An 18,727-nucleotide genomic window follows, 5' to 3' on the forward strand; every position below is an offset into this window, starting at 1 on the left:
ATGGCATGAAAAAGATTGAAAACCCCAGCAAACATAACAATCTGTTGTCAAGGCTACTCACCACATCTGTCTTCTTAGGAGGAGCTGAAGAAGACACAAACCCAGAAGAGAGGGACTCCAGCGCATCGTCTGTGCTTATTGGCTTTCAGAAAACATCAAACAAGCACACGTGAATGAAAAAGACCAAACAGAATTGTGCGCAAAATGTCAAAAATAATAATGTAATTCTAGAAAAGACCTTTAGAGGGAGCCCCAAGCTAAATTTCAGGGGAATAACAAACTGCATATGTTGTGGCAGGAAAAGTACAGACACACCCTCTGCATACCAAAAGCTCAACATTAACAGCATGCTGCGTTCACATGCTAACTTATAAAACAAACAGCAGCTGAATAATCTGAGACCTCTATGTACGATCAGAGAAAAGCAATCGGGAAAGCTGTTCAAAATGGTGAGACTGTGATCATAATATTCTGAAAACTGAAGGGTGGGCGATGGGCGTTATCAAAAAACTTGAGTGAATGAGTGAAATGCAGCACAGGTTATGTGTGTGTGTACAGTTTGTGCTGATTGGGCAACAATGTGCTGAAAGTGAATGAGTGATGAATTTGTGTTTGCTTCTGTTTGCTAGCCAACACCCTTAGATCAAGCTAAATATTTGGCACTAAAATACAGATAGAGAAAGAGATGTGGTAAGACATGGGACAATAACAGTGAGACATGTCTAAGATGATATGATTGGGCGTAACAGTTGGACTATGGGCCTCATTCACTAACCGTGCATATTGTGTGCAAATGTTTTCATGCAGAAATCATGATTATTCAATAAGTTAAACACTCAAATAATTCAAAACTGACAGAAAAAGAAAGAAGCTGAAAGATTCACACACCCACATACACACAATATATATATTATATATATATATGCCCTTATATGGACATGGTTTTTATGTGTATTATGCTAATTACTTGATGTCATTTAAATGATCCAAATTAGGCCCAAAGACACAAAGAATAGGGACAATAACTGTGTGATGGAAATAGCAATAATGTGGTGCTGGGGTGTAGGCAAGTAAACGCTGGAGACTTCAAACGTGTGTGAACTAGAAGAATGGGAGTCACATGATTAGAAAAGGGCTAAAAACAACAGCTCAATGAACACACTGACAGTAAAAGCCTACCTTAGGAACGTCTTTAGGCTTCTCAGGAACTCCAGCAGGATTTTTCTTTTCCTGAAATATATATAAATAAACACTGGTTACTTAGACTCAAAGCCCACTGAAAAAAGATAACAAATGCTTTGGATTAGACAGTCAGAAACATACTAAAAACATACTCTACACATCAGTGAGATGTAACAAGACTAATGAATTATGAAGAGGGAAACAAATGGTTTAAAGAGATAGTTCATCCAAAAACAACAATCCTATCATTTACCCACCCTCATGTTGTTTCAAATCCCTATATTTTGTTCATCTTTGGAACACAAATGAAGATATTTGTGATAAAAAAATTAAGCTTCCGCAAGAACCAATGAGGTTTGTTCTTGTGTGTCAAGCAAGTATGGATGTGCTTCTGTTTATGTTTGCTGATCAAAGTTTATATGTGAATAAAAGCCCATATTAAATCTGTTCATCATATGAAGTGATCGTGTCTCTTCAGAAGACTTAGATTGAACCACTCGATTCATATGGATTTATTTTACGATCTTTGTAAATGTCAAGACTTTCAATGGGACAGAAATCTCTTCTGAAGATAAAAGTCAAATGGGTTTGGAACAACATGAGGCGGAGTAATTCTCATTTTTGGGTGAACTATCCCTTTAAGAAGACCTTTAAAGTCCTTATTTGGGCTACTTTTATTATGCTTTTTGGTGCCTTTCTGTCCATTTTGAAGCTTAAAAGCCTCAGTCCGCATTAATTGTAATTGTACGAAAAAGTATCATGCAATAACATTGAAAAAGAATGTTCTTCAAAATCCTCATTTTGTGTTCAATTGAAGAAATACAGGTTTCAACTTGGTTCAACTATCCCTTTAACTACTGATAAGCTGAAAGGAATAGAAAAAGAAAGAGGTTAAAAATATGTATGATCGCAAACTGACCATGTCTTCCTTTCTGTATCCGGGCGGCAGTGTGTCATCTCTCTCACCACACAAAACACCCTTCTCTGGTTTTATATTTGGCTGAGACATGCAATACACTCCATTAGAAAACACACGTATAGCAAAATACAGGTTGTTAAACAATCAGCATTCACAAACACATGCTAAGATTATTACTTAAAGGGTTAGTTCTCCCAAAAATTCTGTCATCTATTACTCACCCGAATGTCTTTCTAAACCCATAGGATCTTGTTCATCTTCAGAAACTCGACGGAAAATGTTTTAAATGAAATCTGAGAGATTTCTGGCCATCCATTGACCATCTATGCAACTACCACTTAGACGCTTCAAAAAGTTCATAAAGAGATTGTAACACTAATCCATATGCATTGAGCGGTGTAGTCCAAATTTTCTGAAGAGACTTGATCATTTTATATGATGAACAGATTTAATTTAGGCTTTTATTCACAATATAAACATTCATTAATGCACACATCAGATATGGTAAACAGAAGCTCAAACATGTTTGCTTGACACGTGTGAGAACCAATGAGGTTCATTCTTGTGTTATATAGCTTCCAGAAGAGGTTGTTGTTTTCTTACACGTCAAGCAAGTATGGTTGAGCTTCAGTTTATGTTAGCTGATCAATGTTTATATATGAATAAAAGCCCTAATTAAATCTGTTCATCATATAAAGCGAACAAGTCTCTTCAGAAGACTTGGATTAAACCATTTCATCGATTCATATGGATTTTTTTTTTTTTTTTACAATCTCTTTATGAACATTTTGAAGTGAATTTTAGGTGAATAGACTTTCAATGGATGGACAGTCAAAATGCTTTCTCAGTTTTCATTAAAAATATCTTCACTTGTGTTTTAAAAGTGAATTGAGAGTATTGACATTGAGAGTAACTGATGAGAGAATTTTCATTTTTGGGTGAATTAACCCTTTAAAGGAGTAGTTCACTTTCAAATTAAAATTTCCTGATAATTTACTCACCCTCATGTCATCCAAGATGTCCATGTACTTATTTTTTTTTCAGTCGAAAATAATTTAAGGTTTTTGATTAAATAATTCCAGGATTTTTCTCCAAATAGTGGACTTCAATGGACCCCAAATGGTTGAAGGTCAAACTAAATTTTGTATATGACTAAATTGTCATATACAATATGATAGTGCAAGTATATAACAATTAGTTCAAACTTTGACCTGTGGAGGGCAGTAATACACTTAGCAGTGTCTACACTGCTGGAATTCAAATAGAGAAGAAGAAGAGAGCTAGTTCAAGATGAGCATTTATGGTTAAAACGTATATAATTTAAATTTTTTTTTAGAAAATGAGTGATGGTTTCTCTAGATAAGACCCTTTTTTCTCGTCTGGGATCACGTAGAAGCAGCATTGAAACTAATTTTGACCTTCAACCGTTTGGAGACCACTTAAGTCCACTGTATGGAGAAAAATCCTGGAATGTTTTCATCAAACACCTTAATTTCTTTTCGACTGAAGAAAGAAGAACATGAACATCTTGGATGACATGGGGTGAGTAAATTATCAGGAAATTTTAATTTGAAAGTGAACTAATCCTTTAAGTTTAAAACAGACATCAGTCAAATATCAACACTCATGCATTACCTCTGTAATCTCTGGTCCAGTGTATTTTGGGACTTTAGGAGCCAGAGGTTGTGATGAGGGTAAAGTGCCAGACAGGGCATCAAACGGATCTACATCCTAAACAAGCATACAAAATAAACACTTTTTTTTTTAAGAAAGAGTCTCTGATGACTACACAACAAAAAGACACAAAGATAAACTCAGCATGTATACTAACCCCCGTACTGACTTTAGCTCCTGGACCCACTTCCACTTGCACCTGCAGCCCAAAGCAAAATTACTTTATTATTCTCCATACTGACATACCTGGACTGGCTACACTACTGAAACATTCCCAGATAGCACACATTTCTCCTTCCAAGGTATTTTTCAATAAATTGCCAAAGACATCCCTGTAATATGACCATAAGCTGCTCACCAAACTGTTGTATTAAATCTGCTCTTATTAAAGGATGTTTTACAATGTCTTTTAGATGTTTGTTGGTAGTTCACTTGAACTACTATGAAAAGTTGACACATGTGGATCTCAAAATCTCAAACTTTTAAATGGTAGTGTATATGTGGACCAGCTTGAGTGGCTTTACATCCTGCATTTATGTTCTTTGAAATGCATTAACATTAGTTTACGCATTGAGCTGAACTTTGGTTGTAGTCGTTAATCAATAGAAATGATTCCCCAAAAAGCCCTTTTAAAATCCATTAAGATATGCGGGGTGCTTCTTTTCAAGCACAAATGTCTTCGCAAGAGAATGTGAGGTTAAAATAAGGATGATGACACTCCTGGTGATCCTCCGTCATTCCATAAGTACCTTTTGAGCGCTTGTTTGCTTTTGTGCACCAGCCGTGGCTGAGGGCTTTCCAACAGCCGGATCCACTTTAGCAGGTCCCGGTTTGGATGAAGGAACTGTTGTACTCTATCAGAAGCATACGCGCCACATGTTTGAGCATTAATACCAACTTTCACATGGTGATTATAAACTAAATAAAGCAATTGTGCAGCCAAAGCAAACCCAGAGAGGGAAAGAACAGAAAGATAAGACCTCCGTCTTATCTTTTCAGGAGTGCAGTGATGCAACTCCTTTCATAGACGTGTGGGAAAGATAAACACGATGAGATGTGGAAGGTGGTGATCGAAGAATGAGACATTGCTAAGTTGGGACTATCCATCCAAAGAGAATTCTTGAAGTAAAAGCAGCAATAAATGGTGTGCAGAAGAAGATATTGTAAAAGAGCCATGCCGATGAAGTCTTGTTTGCAGAAGAATAAGGAGACACCAATGAATGATGTGCATTGGTGTACCTGGGCCTTGTCTTTCACAGGGTCTGTGGGCTTCACTCCTGTTCCACCTGTCGTTCCAGCAGGTCCAGTAGCGGAGCTCACAGTTGGGACTTTAGCAGAAGTTGCAGGTGTGGGTTTAGAGACTGTGGCCTGCAATCAGCATGCAGGAGTGAGATTCTCATTATGCACTTTTAAGTATGAAGATGAGATGGACAAAACCCAATGAGGATGGGGTTTAGTTTCGAAATGGCAGAGAAGAAAGTTAAAACTTGATGTTTCTCCAGGCGGCACCCATTAAAGTCATGAATGTGGTCAGCGTTGAGAACCAAAGAACAAAACAAAAAAGCATGATCTCCAATAGACAGAAACAGCAACAAATGGTCCTACAGATGTTTTCCAGATGTTATAGAAACAGAAACAGCCCAAAAGTGTTGTGTTAGTATTCACCAAAAATGTTAACCAAGAGTGAAAGCAAGATTGGTTAGGATAGAAAGGAAAAAGATTTTTAAGAAAAAGTGCTGTATGGCCCTGATGAAAACCAGCGTGAGGAAGGTGTGAACAAGCCCAAAGTCCGATAAATCCAGTAGACGGGATGGTGTCTACCTGTGGCTTGACTTGAGAAGGTCCTTTCTGAGTGGTGGCGGGGCCTCCACCGCCTGCAGCTCCCGCAGTAGATGCAGCTACTGAAGGAGCTGCTGGGGTTGCAGGGCTGGTGCCGGATTTAACGACTGCAGCTGCAGTAGACGATTGCGTAGGTCCTTTCTACAATGCAGATGTGAGAATGTCAATCATATATCATGTTTAGGGCGTCACACACATTACTCTTGGGCCTATTCCATGTTTTATTTATTGAAACTACTTGGGAGAGAGGCAATGTGATCAAGACAGATTCAAACCTATAGCCCTTTTTGCACATACAGTCTTTACTGGAAAAGGACCTTTTCAAAAATACCGGTAAATCGGTTTTGGCAATTTACTGGTAAGGGAAGTTGTAACATTCCCAGGAAATTACCTGTATACTCTAAACAAAAATAGTGCTAAATGGCACTAAATGTGGTTTATTCGCTTGAAATCATAGGGGAACCACATTTGGACGGTTTCACAGACAAGGCTTAAGCCTAGTTCCAGACTGAAATGCATGTTTTAGCTGTTTTAACTGAAAGTAACATGCATTGACATATCTTAAACTATGTTAGTGCCATTGTTTTGCCTCAAGATGCATACCAGTAATATTTCTTTTATAAGCCATGTTTATAAAAGCTACTTAAATGTCCTAATTGAACTAAGGCCTAATCCTGGCTAAATCCAAGTCTCGTTGGGCCTTTAAGTGCTATATATCACCTATCTTTAAAACACCTTTCAATGTAGAACCATAAGAGTTGATTGAAAACTTTACTTACAGAATGCTTCAATCACAAAACATCAGGACATAGCCTAATTATGTGACTACATAAATAACACAAAGCAGTTAATATATGAACATAGCTTTTTAATTGAAGTTTGTGACATAATTTTGATATATAACTGACTTCACAAACACCTGCTTTTGAGCCTCTTGTCAGTTTACATTCATTCAAAGACTACAGCCAATCACCATGTCTTAGCTTTCGGTCATCCTCCAATTGTATTCCTCCTTCCACATAATTTAAACTGCAACTGACAGCTCTCAGTATCCGAACTGTCTTGTTGCATCCCACTACCACCTTCATTCTCCTCCTTAGATTTTAGATGTGTTACTCCACTCTCATATGTTTGCTATGAATGGGAAATTACAAGTTGTTTTGAATCACTTTTATGCTTTTCTGAGGTCAAAAAGTCTTGTGTGGGGGCCTGGAATATTTCCTTGAGGGCAAAAAAGTTGAAAACCACATTTTCTTCAGGAAATACACTGTATTTTAATGTCGTTTTTTAATCCTTCCCCAACTACACTAAGAGAGAGTTAGAGAACTTTTAAAGAACAATACAGGGGCTTAACGGGTTCTTTGCATGGCAGTGGTGCTAACTACCTCAAATTGAACAGACAGTGAAACTGAAGTTCTTCTCCTCATGCAGTAAATGAAGACAACGGCGCAGCATTTAAAGATCATTTCCCATGACTGACATCACAGAATTTACTGGTATTTTGGTGCTGATGTGTGAATGGTCTCTTAAGGGTAAAAAGCTAGAATGCAGTTGCTTGTGTGAACAGCATATTTGTGTATTTACTGGTAAAGTCATTCTGGTATTTTTACAGTAATTTCCCAGGATTACTGTGTGAAAGGGGTTTATTGCTGCTGTATTAGCACCACAGCTCAAACATTCCAGGACGGAGTGCACTAGGTATCAACTACTATTGCAAAGTCTTTGTTTTCAGTCTAAGGAGTTGTTAACCTGGGGATTTGGGAATGAGCGATACCTTTAACAATCACATAAACAGCAGTTACAAGCAAATCAAAAGCAAACTCCAGCTGTAGCTAGATTCAGGAAAGTGAGTCATAGGGCAGAGACGCCTCTCATGGGAGACACCATGTCCTGCCACAACCAAATATCTGGAGCAGAAACATAATTTGTCCAAAAGCAACAAATAACCATGAGAAAAATCAAAAGAACTTTTCTGTTTAGCAATCAAAATGTCTCAAAAAGCAAAGAACAAAGTCCTTTAAGAGTCCATACAAACATAGGAGTGAGTGTATAAAGACTTCTTTGTATTTTTATCTCTATGCAGTGATTATTTTCGGTCCTCCTCTAGGTTTTAATGATGGTGCTTGTTAAATAAAGCGCATAGCAACCTTGCACCAGCCACCCACAACACCCTCGTATTGTGGCGGCGACTTCTGCACTGGCAAATGGCCTTCGGTTGTTCTTCAGAAAAAGCTTGTTACTCATAGTGTCTACATTTCTGCTGAAAGGAACAGCATTAAAGGGGTCATGAACTGCATTATTTTATAATGTTTCCTGGGGTGCACTTATGTTAGTATGATTTTACATGAAAAACTGTCATAATTTAGAAATAAAATCCATTTTTCCTACCCTGATTTCAGCCCTCTGATTTGAACGCTCTGTTTTAAGGGGCGTGTCTGCTGGGAGGCTTCAGTGTAAACGCCCACTGCTGTGATTGGCTAACATCTTTCATATGAAAATAGCTAAGTATTACATGTGGAACTGTCTCGAAGCATGTTTTTACTATTACAGTTCTCAAGGTTTACTTATCGTAAAAAGTGTTGATTATAGCATTATATTTACATTGTGGCATGCAAGGTTGCAGTGATGAGCATGTAGCAGATCACAGACATGTTGAGTGCATGAATGCAGTTATCTCGTCATTGTAAATTGATTTCTGCACCCAAATGAATGCTTTCATCATAACTAAAAGTGAAAACATAATATAAATTCGTTGATCCCAATGGGAGTTTTGGTGAGAGTCCAGAACTCAGTCACTGATAAACTCACACTGTTTGATTGACAGCTCCAGCGATTGTAAAGGGAGCGTTCTTTGATCGCTTTCTATATATAATTTATAATTCTGCAGAGGTGGTCTTTCACCTGTCTATGACGTAATAAGGAACATTCCACAACGAGTCTTAATCTGGGCTTGGTTTCAATGGACTAACAAGGAAGTTTTCAGTTCTGAAACTTATGGGATATTCTTATAGTATGATGACCTCTTATATCAAAAGCTCAAGGAAAATTTGATTTCTCAATTCATGACCTCTTTAAACACTTTATCTGAATAGGTCTCCATTTAGCAATGACACCACACCTCTTAAAAACACAGTAGCATTCCTCAGAGCAGTTCAGACACCTGGATACTTCAAAGAAGGAAAAAAGCAGATGACTACCAACATCCAGTGTGGAAGCCATGGGTCGATAAAGTTGTAGAGTGGAGTGTAATCTTTGCATCAGACAAATAAAAGAAATAATGTGAATAAATTGTTAATGACTGAAAAGGATGAGGGTTTTTACCTCATATTGTGCAGGTTTCGCTGTGGAGACCTGAGATGTTGCGGTGGGTGTGACCTGCTGAGACTGCAACGACAAAAAGAGAGACAAAAAGAGAACAGTTGAGTGTCTGAGAAAAGGAAATGCACTTACATTATTATGAAAAGCTAGTATCAATACATAAAAATGCATTATTGCTGCTATCAATACATAAAAAAGCATTTGTGCAATATCGATCCCATTACTTGCCCTGACCTCACTACATTAAAAACAGCCAGAATCACATGCAAATCACGAGTTTAGCATGAAACATGAGGTCATGCTGAATCAGAGAGAAACCCAGTAAACACATTATCAAACACAATTAAATATGTGTGTATTATTTCAAATGCACAGTGCAAGGTGTATTTCTAATCAGATGTAGCATTATTAATAGAGAGAAATCAATAACTCTGAAGCAATAACAATCCTAACTGATCCTTGACATAAGGACTAAGTAGGTCTCCTAACTCTAACCCGGTCCACAGATTGCATCTTCAACAAGGGCTTTTGTATTACCAGACAAGACACTTAACCACCATAGCAACCACTTCTAGCCATTCATGGTATGTAGTCCTCTAAACCTTTAAACATGGATCTGCCATTTATTTATTACAGTGACAGTTGCTCAAGGGTAAAATGGTGACAGCTCATGGCTTGTTTTTCAACTGGCCTTTACTTTTCTCAGTTCACAAACCTTGGGTAGAAGAGAAATAAAGTGTCAAGGAGCACCCAGCATGTAGATTTACTGCTTCAGTATTCTTAAAGTGTTCTAACAAGCTCAGCAGGTTTTAGGTTATGTACTGAAAGAGGGTGGATTGTTGATGACGAAATACGAAGAACCAGAGATGAGATACAGTCAAACATCAGCGTTATTCATGTGATAAAAGCTATTCAAATGTAAATCTTCCATGTCCATTGCCCTCAGTGACCTCGGCAAGTTATTAGTGACAGGACATTTTGTCATCACTTAATTTCTTTTTATAGAACCAAACAGCCCTACCCACTATGAAATCTCATACATTAAACATCAAATATCTTGTGACTGTGTCACATTGTCCTACATGACCTTGACTCACATCAAAACATGCTCCTTGGTTGTCATGGCAGGTCAGAGGAACTTTTTTTAAAAGAATTTAATATATCACTTCTCTCTTAAGACCATTTTGTCCTCTTTTTAAAGTTCTTCATTTTATTGGATGTATTCGTTAAGCAAAGGTAGCATTTTTTTATAAACACTTTTAATATACTAGTTTAAACTCTCTTCATATCCTGAGAGCAAACTACAATAGAAGTGGCCTAAAGATTAAAACATTTACATGCACCTTCTATGGAAGTCCCAAAAAATGTTCGTCCAATCGGTCCGAATGCAATGATACAATGTCCCACCTGCCTGTCATCATATGTATTTCCATACCTCCACACACCCTGCTCATGCAGACATCACCCGTCATCAGGATATGCAGGGTTGTAGACAGACAGTCACCGAGCGCCACAAACAAACAGCATCCACCTTATATAGCTACTCCTTAACTAAAACAATCAGCTTATGCTGCGTTCATGCCATACTGTAACCGTAATTACGAGATGGCAACCCTTGAGGAAAATGAAAGCCAGACACAAATTCTCAACCACAAGAGCACCACAGTTCAACATATCAGATTATAAGTGCTAACCACTAGGTCATGACTTCTACCACATCTTAAATTAAAAAAGGGCTCAAAAGATTGTCAGGAAGTTTTGAAGCTAAAGTTAGGGCCATTGTGCTGATATTTGACTGTCAAAAATTTGCTCCCAAATAAGATGTACATCAGCATGACCGCATTTACATTACATGGTTCAAGTGACCAAATTCTGATTTTTTTTTGTTTCAGGCTTTATTCACGTGTGGAAATAAATCTCTTGCATTTGTGTCTGCCATGTAAGCAGACAGATCGGATATTCCAATCAATGCAAGTAGTACGTCATTAAAAAAGCAATGGTGGCGAATTAAGTCAATTCAGGTGGACACCAACCATGATCACATTACTCTTTTTGATTATGTCAATGGATCTATATATTTAATGTGCGACTATTTGGTGGAGTCGCACATTAAATATATAGATATATATATATAGATATAGTCAGATATAGTCAACAAGTCGGAACTGGGCACCAAGACCAGCAGTGTAAATGCAGCAGCAGTGTTCTTTGCCTCTGCCACTAAATAAAGATACATGAGCAACAACTATAATAAAAGCACTGACGCAGCAGTGGACAACATTATCGAAAACTCTTGAAAGCATAGCAGAGCACTTTTGGAAATACTTGGCTACTAATCTATTAACCCAACCCATTCAATAACAATACAACAGAAAAAGGTGGAAACCCATAAGAGAACTAGTGCGAGTATAGTTTTCAATGAACATGGGTGTAGAGCTAAACGTTGCGTGCAAGAAACCACCTAGAAACGTACCTTTTAGCCAGGTAAACACTAGGCATGCTCAGCAATAATAAACACAATGCATTATGGGTAAATGTATGGGTAAACATAGGGAAGGTACTATTTAAAAGGACACTGCGTGTGTGCAGAAGAACCTAAATGAATTCGATGCTGACTCACTGCACTTAAAAATAGAACTAAACATTCCACAGATCTCATTAATGTAACCACAACAGAATATCCTACAAATAATGATGACAATTTCCTTTAAATGTTATGATTCAAAATGTCTAGGTTATGTTTTGCTTTCAATGACAAAAAAGCACACATGACTCAGTCCAGTCTAAATTATGAGCTCGCATTGTCATCTCAATATCATGATGGTCAAAATTCCTGATGGACAATCCAACTATCACAGATGGATCCTTCACATAACAATGTCTACGCACATCCCACTGCAGAGTCTGACATCTCCTCCCAGAAACCACAACATGTTAGCAGGCGTTAGTGAATGTGGCAAAGAAAGCAATACGGGTTCGGTACAAACCACACAGGTTCTCTCCAACCTGTTTTAGCCTCCGAGCCAATGCCCTCTTCTAATACAATCGTATTGAAGAAGCATATTTGGTGGAGTCGCATTGTTAAATCTGTAGACACACCCTTTGAAAATAACAATTGGTGATTTGTAAATATAAGTAAGTTACATTAGCATTGATTCTTACATCTCAATAGCTCAAACTCCTTCAACTGCACTATTGAATAGGAAAAATCTTCAGTTTATAGGACTTTTTCAGTAGTTACCCCATTGAGTGATTCAAAATTATCAAAATTCATGACTTAATGCATGTCTCCACCCATATTACCACAATGGTACAGTCATAAACCATTTGTGGTTTCAGAAAGTTAATCCATTGTATGACAGATTTGCTATGTTTCTCAGTCAAAATGAATCAACTCCTATGATGACAACATTTCTGTATTTTGACCACATAACAGTGATGACAATATGATGTTGCCATTGATGTTTAAGAATGGCAGGTTTTACTGGTATAATGAGAGGTTCAGTAGCACACAGATTAGCATGACACAGGGCAGATTGTATTTCGAGACTAACTAGTAAAGTGACTACAGTCAATTCTGGGACTAAATAAGTGATTTACGCAAATATGATAAATTATGCAAGACTTGTGACTTAAATGTTAGCTTTTATACTACAAATGCCATAATGAGGTAACATCCTGGATTTGGAAAACGCCTTCAAGTTGCTACTTGCAAGCAGTCAAGTATGTACTAAATGGCCAGCAGCAAGGTATAGGCTATATGTGTTCATAAATGGTATACATATAGCAAAACTGAAGAAAAAAAAAATCAACACAAATGGCGTTCAACCTGTTTTGTAGATGGCGTCATTGTGTTCTTGTGAGCCTGTGGCCATTGATTCATATTTTAAAACATTTAAAGTTTACAGCATGGGCATATTTGACTGTGTAAAAGCATACAGATTTCCACAACAGTTTGACCATGATGGCATCAGAGTCAGTGTTGCTGAATTTGGCTACTTTTAAGCTGTTGCAGTGGGTTGAAGGTTGATTTTCACCTCCATACGTATGATTTCGGTGCTCCAACGCCCTCAAAACACCACCCAGACATACAAATTCAATGGAGAATTCAGCCGCCCAACAGAGAAAATAGCATTGGCTACTTTTGACTGGCCTTTGGGCTATTTTTCTTGTGAAGACCTAGCAACCCTGACCGGAGTAAATTTAGCAAGTCTATGCTAGATTCTGGTTGTCACCTTCAACCAGAATCTGTAACTAATCAAACAGGGTGTATGCTTGTTGTAAGCCTATTATGAAATGAATTAATTATCCAGCTATGCTTCCAGACATGAAATATTACCTTTTGCCATGAGCATAAGTCAAAATGGAAGGTTACAAAGTATGAAAATGGCAATATGATGTCATAAACAGCTAAAAAACGTGAGCATTGTGACAGACAGCTGTAGTTCTGACGTGTACAGATTGCTTACCAAAAACTTAAAACCTTCTAAACTGTAAACCAATGCAGTAAACAAAATTAAAGTAACCAACTTAATAACCAAACCAGCTTTTTCTACAATTTCCTTTTAGTTTGGACAATTTAAAATCTGTTCAGATATATAGTTAAAAATACACTGAGGCCTTTTTAATCTATCAGACGACAATGAAACAAGCGCAGTCACGTTCGTGCCAAAAGCATAGTAATAATTTCCACTAACTGCTGCACAGTTGGCAGAATCTTCAGCTATAGTCAGGTACATTGACAGGAAACCACAGACAGAAATGCAAGATCTGTTGATACATACCATCTGTAACAAAACCAAGAGAGTGTCCTGTTTCACTTTCGTCTGTAATCCAGTCTAAAAGAGAGTCACTTTAAATTCACTCGGTCTGAAATATAAAAAATATATCCCTCATGCACACATACACGCACATACTAACAGAAACACGCCCAGCAGTGAAGCCAGAAAGCCTCAAACCCCTCCCACTCCAGCACTTCAAAAGCTGAGTCCCCTCCCTCTAACTCATGATGCATTGTAGAAGTGTCCTGATTGGTCGAGAGAGGCAGAGTTCCGCCTATGCACAGCAAGCCAGGAAAAGTAAACACAACACTGTTTCCATACAACTAAGGAAGTTGGAGTTGGGGTGGTGGTTATGGGTTTCAAAGATAGGCCGACTGCATTGGTTTGAAGGGGTCTGGCTGAGTTTGGACTGATAAGCAGTTGTACGCATTTCTGTACAGGCTGGTGGAGAAAAAGACGCAGTGCAGGCACAAACCTTCCAGTACATGCCTGTCAGGCAGGGTGTGTCTGGTACACTCATTGCTCAGGAATCTGAACTGCACAACCTACCATCAGCCCAGAGAAAGAGAGAAAAGCATCAAATGCGTGTCAATCCACCACACCCAGAAGACGGAAAATAATCAAAGAGAGATAGAGAGAAAGGAAGAGAGAAATGAGTTAATGCACAGCAGAAAGCAAAGGCAGAGAATGAAAAACAATAGGGTGAGTCATGAGCCCTGCTCTAAACGGAAGCTCAGACTTGGTGCAGAATTGGTGCCAGTGCTTATGTAAGAGGAACACAGCATAGATACGTAGCCACTGCAGGCTTTGACTCGCTGCCCTCATATACCCACCTACTGGTAAAACAAAAGAATAATCTGACTTGTTTGTTCAGATGCCATTTTGTTTACAATCCCCAAACCGGGCAAAACTCAGCCAACTTTTGTAGTGGAAGAGCACCCTCTGGTGCACAAATCGGGCAAAGTTAAACCTCAAGTTGATAAATGAGAAAACTATGAAACAAATGAAAAATATTATGAATTTTTTCCTCTAACAAAAATAGGTGGATGTGTAATGGTTCAACATGATAAATATGGCTTAGAAGAACACAATGACCTCTTCTATCTGGGAAGAAGTTAAAAAAGCACAGAGGTTTGACTGAGCAATCAGCAGAAGAAAGACTTGAAAACAACTAAATAATTGGATGAGTACATGTACACACTTACATAAACACACACAGTTTCATTCCAATCACTTAATAAGCGAGTAAAATTATTTTTAATAAATCTAATTTAGCTAGAGTATGTTGCTTGTTTTGAGGCTCATTATACTGGACATATATATGTGTGTGTGTGTGTGTGTTCTTGTATACATGGTTTATGAGGACACAAAATGTGTATAATAACATGGGTATTACAACGTAAACATGGTCACACTTCCTGTGTCCTCGTAAACCAAATGGCTTAAAGAACATACCAAACAGTGTTTTTTTTTTTTTTAATTCAAAAAATGCACAGAATGTACGGTTTGTACAGTATAAAAACCATTGCGTCTATGGAGAGTCTCTGTAAACCATATATACAAATGTGTGTGTGTGTGAGAAAGATGTCTCTTATGTTCATCAGGCTGCATTTATTTGATTAGAAATACAGTAAAAACAGTATATTGTAAAATATTATTACAATTTAAAATAAGCATGCACGATGCAGGGAAGGTACAGCTAGACAGGAAATTATAGGGGGAAAGGCCAGTGACACAGGCTGGTCTTACAGGCTGTACAGCGGAACAGTGCCACAGGCATTTATATGCAGAACAGCTACGGTCATACCCCAATATCATGGTATTACTACACTTTTTCCACCGTATATAATATATTTTGCACAGCTTACTTGCACAATCCCACATAAAGCTTTCATCCATGTGAAAAAGCTCACACATCGTTCACAGTAATGGGTGCAGCTGGGTGGAGATTTTCAAGTGCAAATCACACATCACGAAAAACAATACAATCCAACAAGCACCCAAATTTCTATATTTGTTGTCATGTGCATGCTGGAATGCAGTTACATTCCACAGAGCCACTTCTGAGGCGGGGGACCTTTGAATGAAACCAAATAAGGAAAACAGGAAAGTCCCACTAACCAAATGCAACAGATTCGTCCCCTCACAGAACAACTAAAACAACCGAGTCAGATTTCGTTACCATCCATCTGATTAAAGTCAACACAAATTGTCGTTTCCAACCCATTTTACTTCCGTAATGTGATGATTCCCAAATGAATGATCTGGAAATGTGTTTTTTTAAAAGATTGTGATGAACATAAAGCAGGCTACAGCAGGACAAGAGAGTGACTAAACAGGAGTGTTGCATAGCAAGTCTTATCTGTTAATAAATGAGTCTGTCATCAGCACTGATCCCCACCCTCGAGTAGAGGTCGAGAGGTGACGTGACAAAATCTAGGAATGAATCTCAGAAGACCAAAGAATGACTCTCAGTGTCTATGTATATGCAATTCAAGTTCTGCAGGCTCAGAACTGACAATCTGAATAGAAAACATTCGAAAACAAACCAGGCTCTGTAAATGCTCTACACAACTTTGAGGTCGCTCTAATAAAACACTGCTCTGTTTGTTTGAGCGGTCCTTGAATTCTAATATAGCTGAAGACAGTTATCTGTTAGCATTCCCATTCATCTCAATGGAAATTAAAACATCATTTCCATGATAATTGCTGTGCTGTAGCAATAATTATAGATTTTATCATAGAAACCTCATGAAAGTGCAGTTTTCTGTCCTGTGACAATGTTTTCATTTAAAACAGATTGGGTAGGATATTTTAAAGGGCTTTCCCATTTTGTAGCTCATGAAAATAGCAAATAGTCTTCAAGATCTATTTTAGGTCTGTTTTCTCTGGAAAAGGGAAATGATATGCATGTATCTTCCTAAAAGTTAATTTTGTCATATTTTAGGAAACCACTCAAATATAAAAAGCTTCAAAGGTAATGGTCCATCTCTGAAGGACTAAAAACCACACAACTCACATTTTGATTTCATGTGGTCTTTAAGATATACTATAGGTAATGCTTTTCCTTTCACTTAACTAAGGCTTTCTGAGAGAAGAGACAGCTCCAAATGTACACTAAGAAGTTTAATTTAATAATCACAGTATTACCTAAGGTGTGACACTGATGAGGAAATAACCCTCAGGTGCAATATGATTGAGTCAGCACATTATGACGCATTGTTTCCTCGCAACAATCAAAATAATAATAATAAAAGAAAATATTAAAAAAAAATACTCTCTAAAAAAATGCTGGATTAAAAACAACCCAAGTTGGGTTGAAAATAGACAAATCCAGCGTTTGGGTTAAATGTTTGTCCAACATGCTGGGTAGTTTTATTTAGCCCAACTATTGTTTAAACATTACTATATGGCTGGCTTAAAATTAACCCAAAATAGGTTGGAAATCAAAAATCAGACACATAATTACTAGAGGCAACAATAATAATCAAAAGGAGAACATTTATTAATAAGTAGAGATGCACCGATTGGAATTTTCTTGGCCGATTCCGATTTCCGATTTTTTGTTAGTGAGATCGGCCAATACCGATTTTTGCCGATTCCAATTTTCTTTCTAAGAACTATAATTGACAATATATACAAACAAAAATCTACTTTTCTTCATTGCAAAGTTTTATTTTCATTAAAAATCTAATAAAATTCAGTAATGAAATATAAACAGCTCAAAGAAATGCAATAGAATAAAGAGAGCTATGAAACAAATTTTTTTTGGGTTAACTGGGTTTCTATTCAGGTAAGAAATACTACAGAAATTAAAGTAATCAAATGTAAAATGACACATTCAGTGTTATTTTACATTGGTTACCTTAATTTCTGTAGTCTTTATTGTAAATATTAATACAGATCAATTCTTACCATTAAAGATATAAAACGTATTCAGTCGAGAGCAGAAAGGGATTTTCTTTGTCTGTTCTTTGATTAACATGACAGACAGCACCAGAAATATTGGACTACTGTCCCTTTAAGAGTTTATGAACGGTGTTTAAAGGACGACATGGGTTCACTTTCTTGGCTATTTAACGATTCAAAACTGACTGTGTTTATCTGAATACTCGCCAAGATTGCCTGTGCCGCTGGTTTTGACATACTTTTGTATGTATTTGACAGTTTAAGCGCATTATGCTACTCGTTTTGGTACTTGTTGTGAGTCTGTTTGGCTTCTGTCTCTGTTTGAGACTGAGCGTGGCTTGTTCGCTCCACTAATATAGATCAGTGGTGCGCGCGCTTTCGGTGTGAGCGCGAAACCTGCGGGAATGACTCAAATGTATGCGCAATAGAGTGCCCCAGGGATGACGCGTTTTTGTAGGCAAAACCCGGAAGCGAGTTAGCATTTTAGGACTTCCGGTTCCAACGCCGTAAAGTCTATGGGTTTTTTGAATGGGTTTTTGCTAAATCGCCCGAAATAAGGTCTGTGGTTAACAAAGCCTCTAAATACTTTCACGTTTTGATCTATGACATAAAACACACCAGTTATAACCCACTTGTGATTTTTTAAACTTTTACTGTGTCTTAAAATCGGCGGTTGCTAACAAATTGCTAAAAGGGACTACTTCCTTTGGCGGGGACTTTAGACGTCATCATGACAAACAGGACATTTGGACAGCATTTCTCATGAAAAAGTGGATAAGTATTCATACACAGCGCAGATCATAATCAGTGAGCATGTTTTTAAATAGAGTTGTTTTCTAAATAAAGTTTGAGGACGCTTGGTGGTGACGACGTTGATCCGCGACCATGGTGTGCTGTAGTCCATTTATAGCCTACTGTTAGCCTTTTATATCTGACGACTTTATTTAGGCTTCAAAATCTATAAATGTTGTGTTCACTTGTAAAGATTATCTTGATAGACAAAACGTGTAAGTGTCATAACCCTTTGTTAAACACAGAGCTTATTTTCTGCGATTTTCCAAAAGTCTATGGGAAAAATGAATAGGCTTTCAGTCGAGGGAACCCG

The 18,727-nt window shown here is 37.6% G+C and overlaps 1 protein-coding gene across 29 annotated transcripts in view; it reads right to left on the reverse strand.

Annotated features, from left to right (window-relative positions):
* cast (calpastatin) overlaps positions 1-18,727 on the reverse strand; it is a 46,117-nt gene that overhangs the window by 15,481 nt on the left and 11,909 nt on the right. For 6 of the 29 annotated variants that reach the window (XM_048167104.1, XM_048167101.1, XM_048167109.1 and 3 more), the window contains 9 exons: positions 8,936-8,998; positions 5,597-5,755; positions 5,015-5,143; positions 4,525-4,629; positions 3,933-3,974; positions 3,737-3,832; positions 2,102-2,182; positions 1,180-1,230; positions 62-142 (listed from right to left, as the gene is read on the reverse strand). In XM_048167104.1, coding sequence (XP_048023061.1) covers positions 62-142; positions 1,180-1,230; positions 2,102-2,182; positions 3,737-3,832; positions 3,933-3,974; positions 4,525-4,629; positions 5,015-5,143; positions 5,597-5,755; positions 8,936-8,998 — 807 coding nt within the window. Of the gene's footprint in view, positions 1-61; positions 143-1,179; positions 1,231-2,101; positions 2,183-3,736; positions 3,833-3,932; positions 3,975-4,524; positions 4,630-5,014; positions 5,144-5,596; positions 5,756-8,935; positions 8,999-13,716; positions 13,872-18,727 lie in introns of those variants that run through there. The other 23 variants (XM_048167119.1, XM_048167116.1, XM_048167120.1 and 20 more) reach the window with 11 other exon arrangements.

This window comes from Megalobrama amblycephala, linkage group LG18, assembly GCF_018812025.1.
Source record: "Megalobrama amblycephala isolate DHTTF-2021 linkage group LG18, ASM1881202v1, whole genome shotgun sequence".
In the NCBI taxonomy this organism is placed as follows: Eukaryota; Metazoa; Chordata; class Actinopteri; order Cypriniformes; family Xenocyprididae; genus Megalobrama; species Megalobrama amblycephala.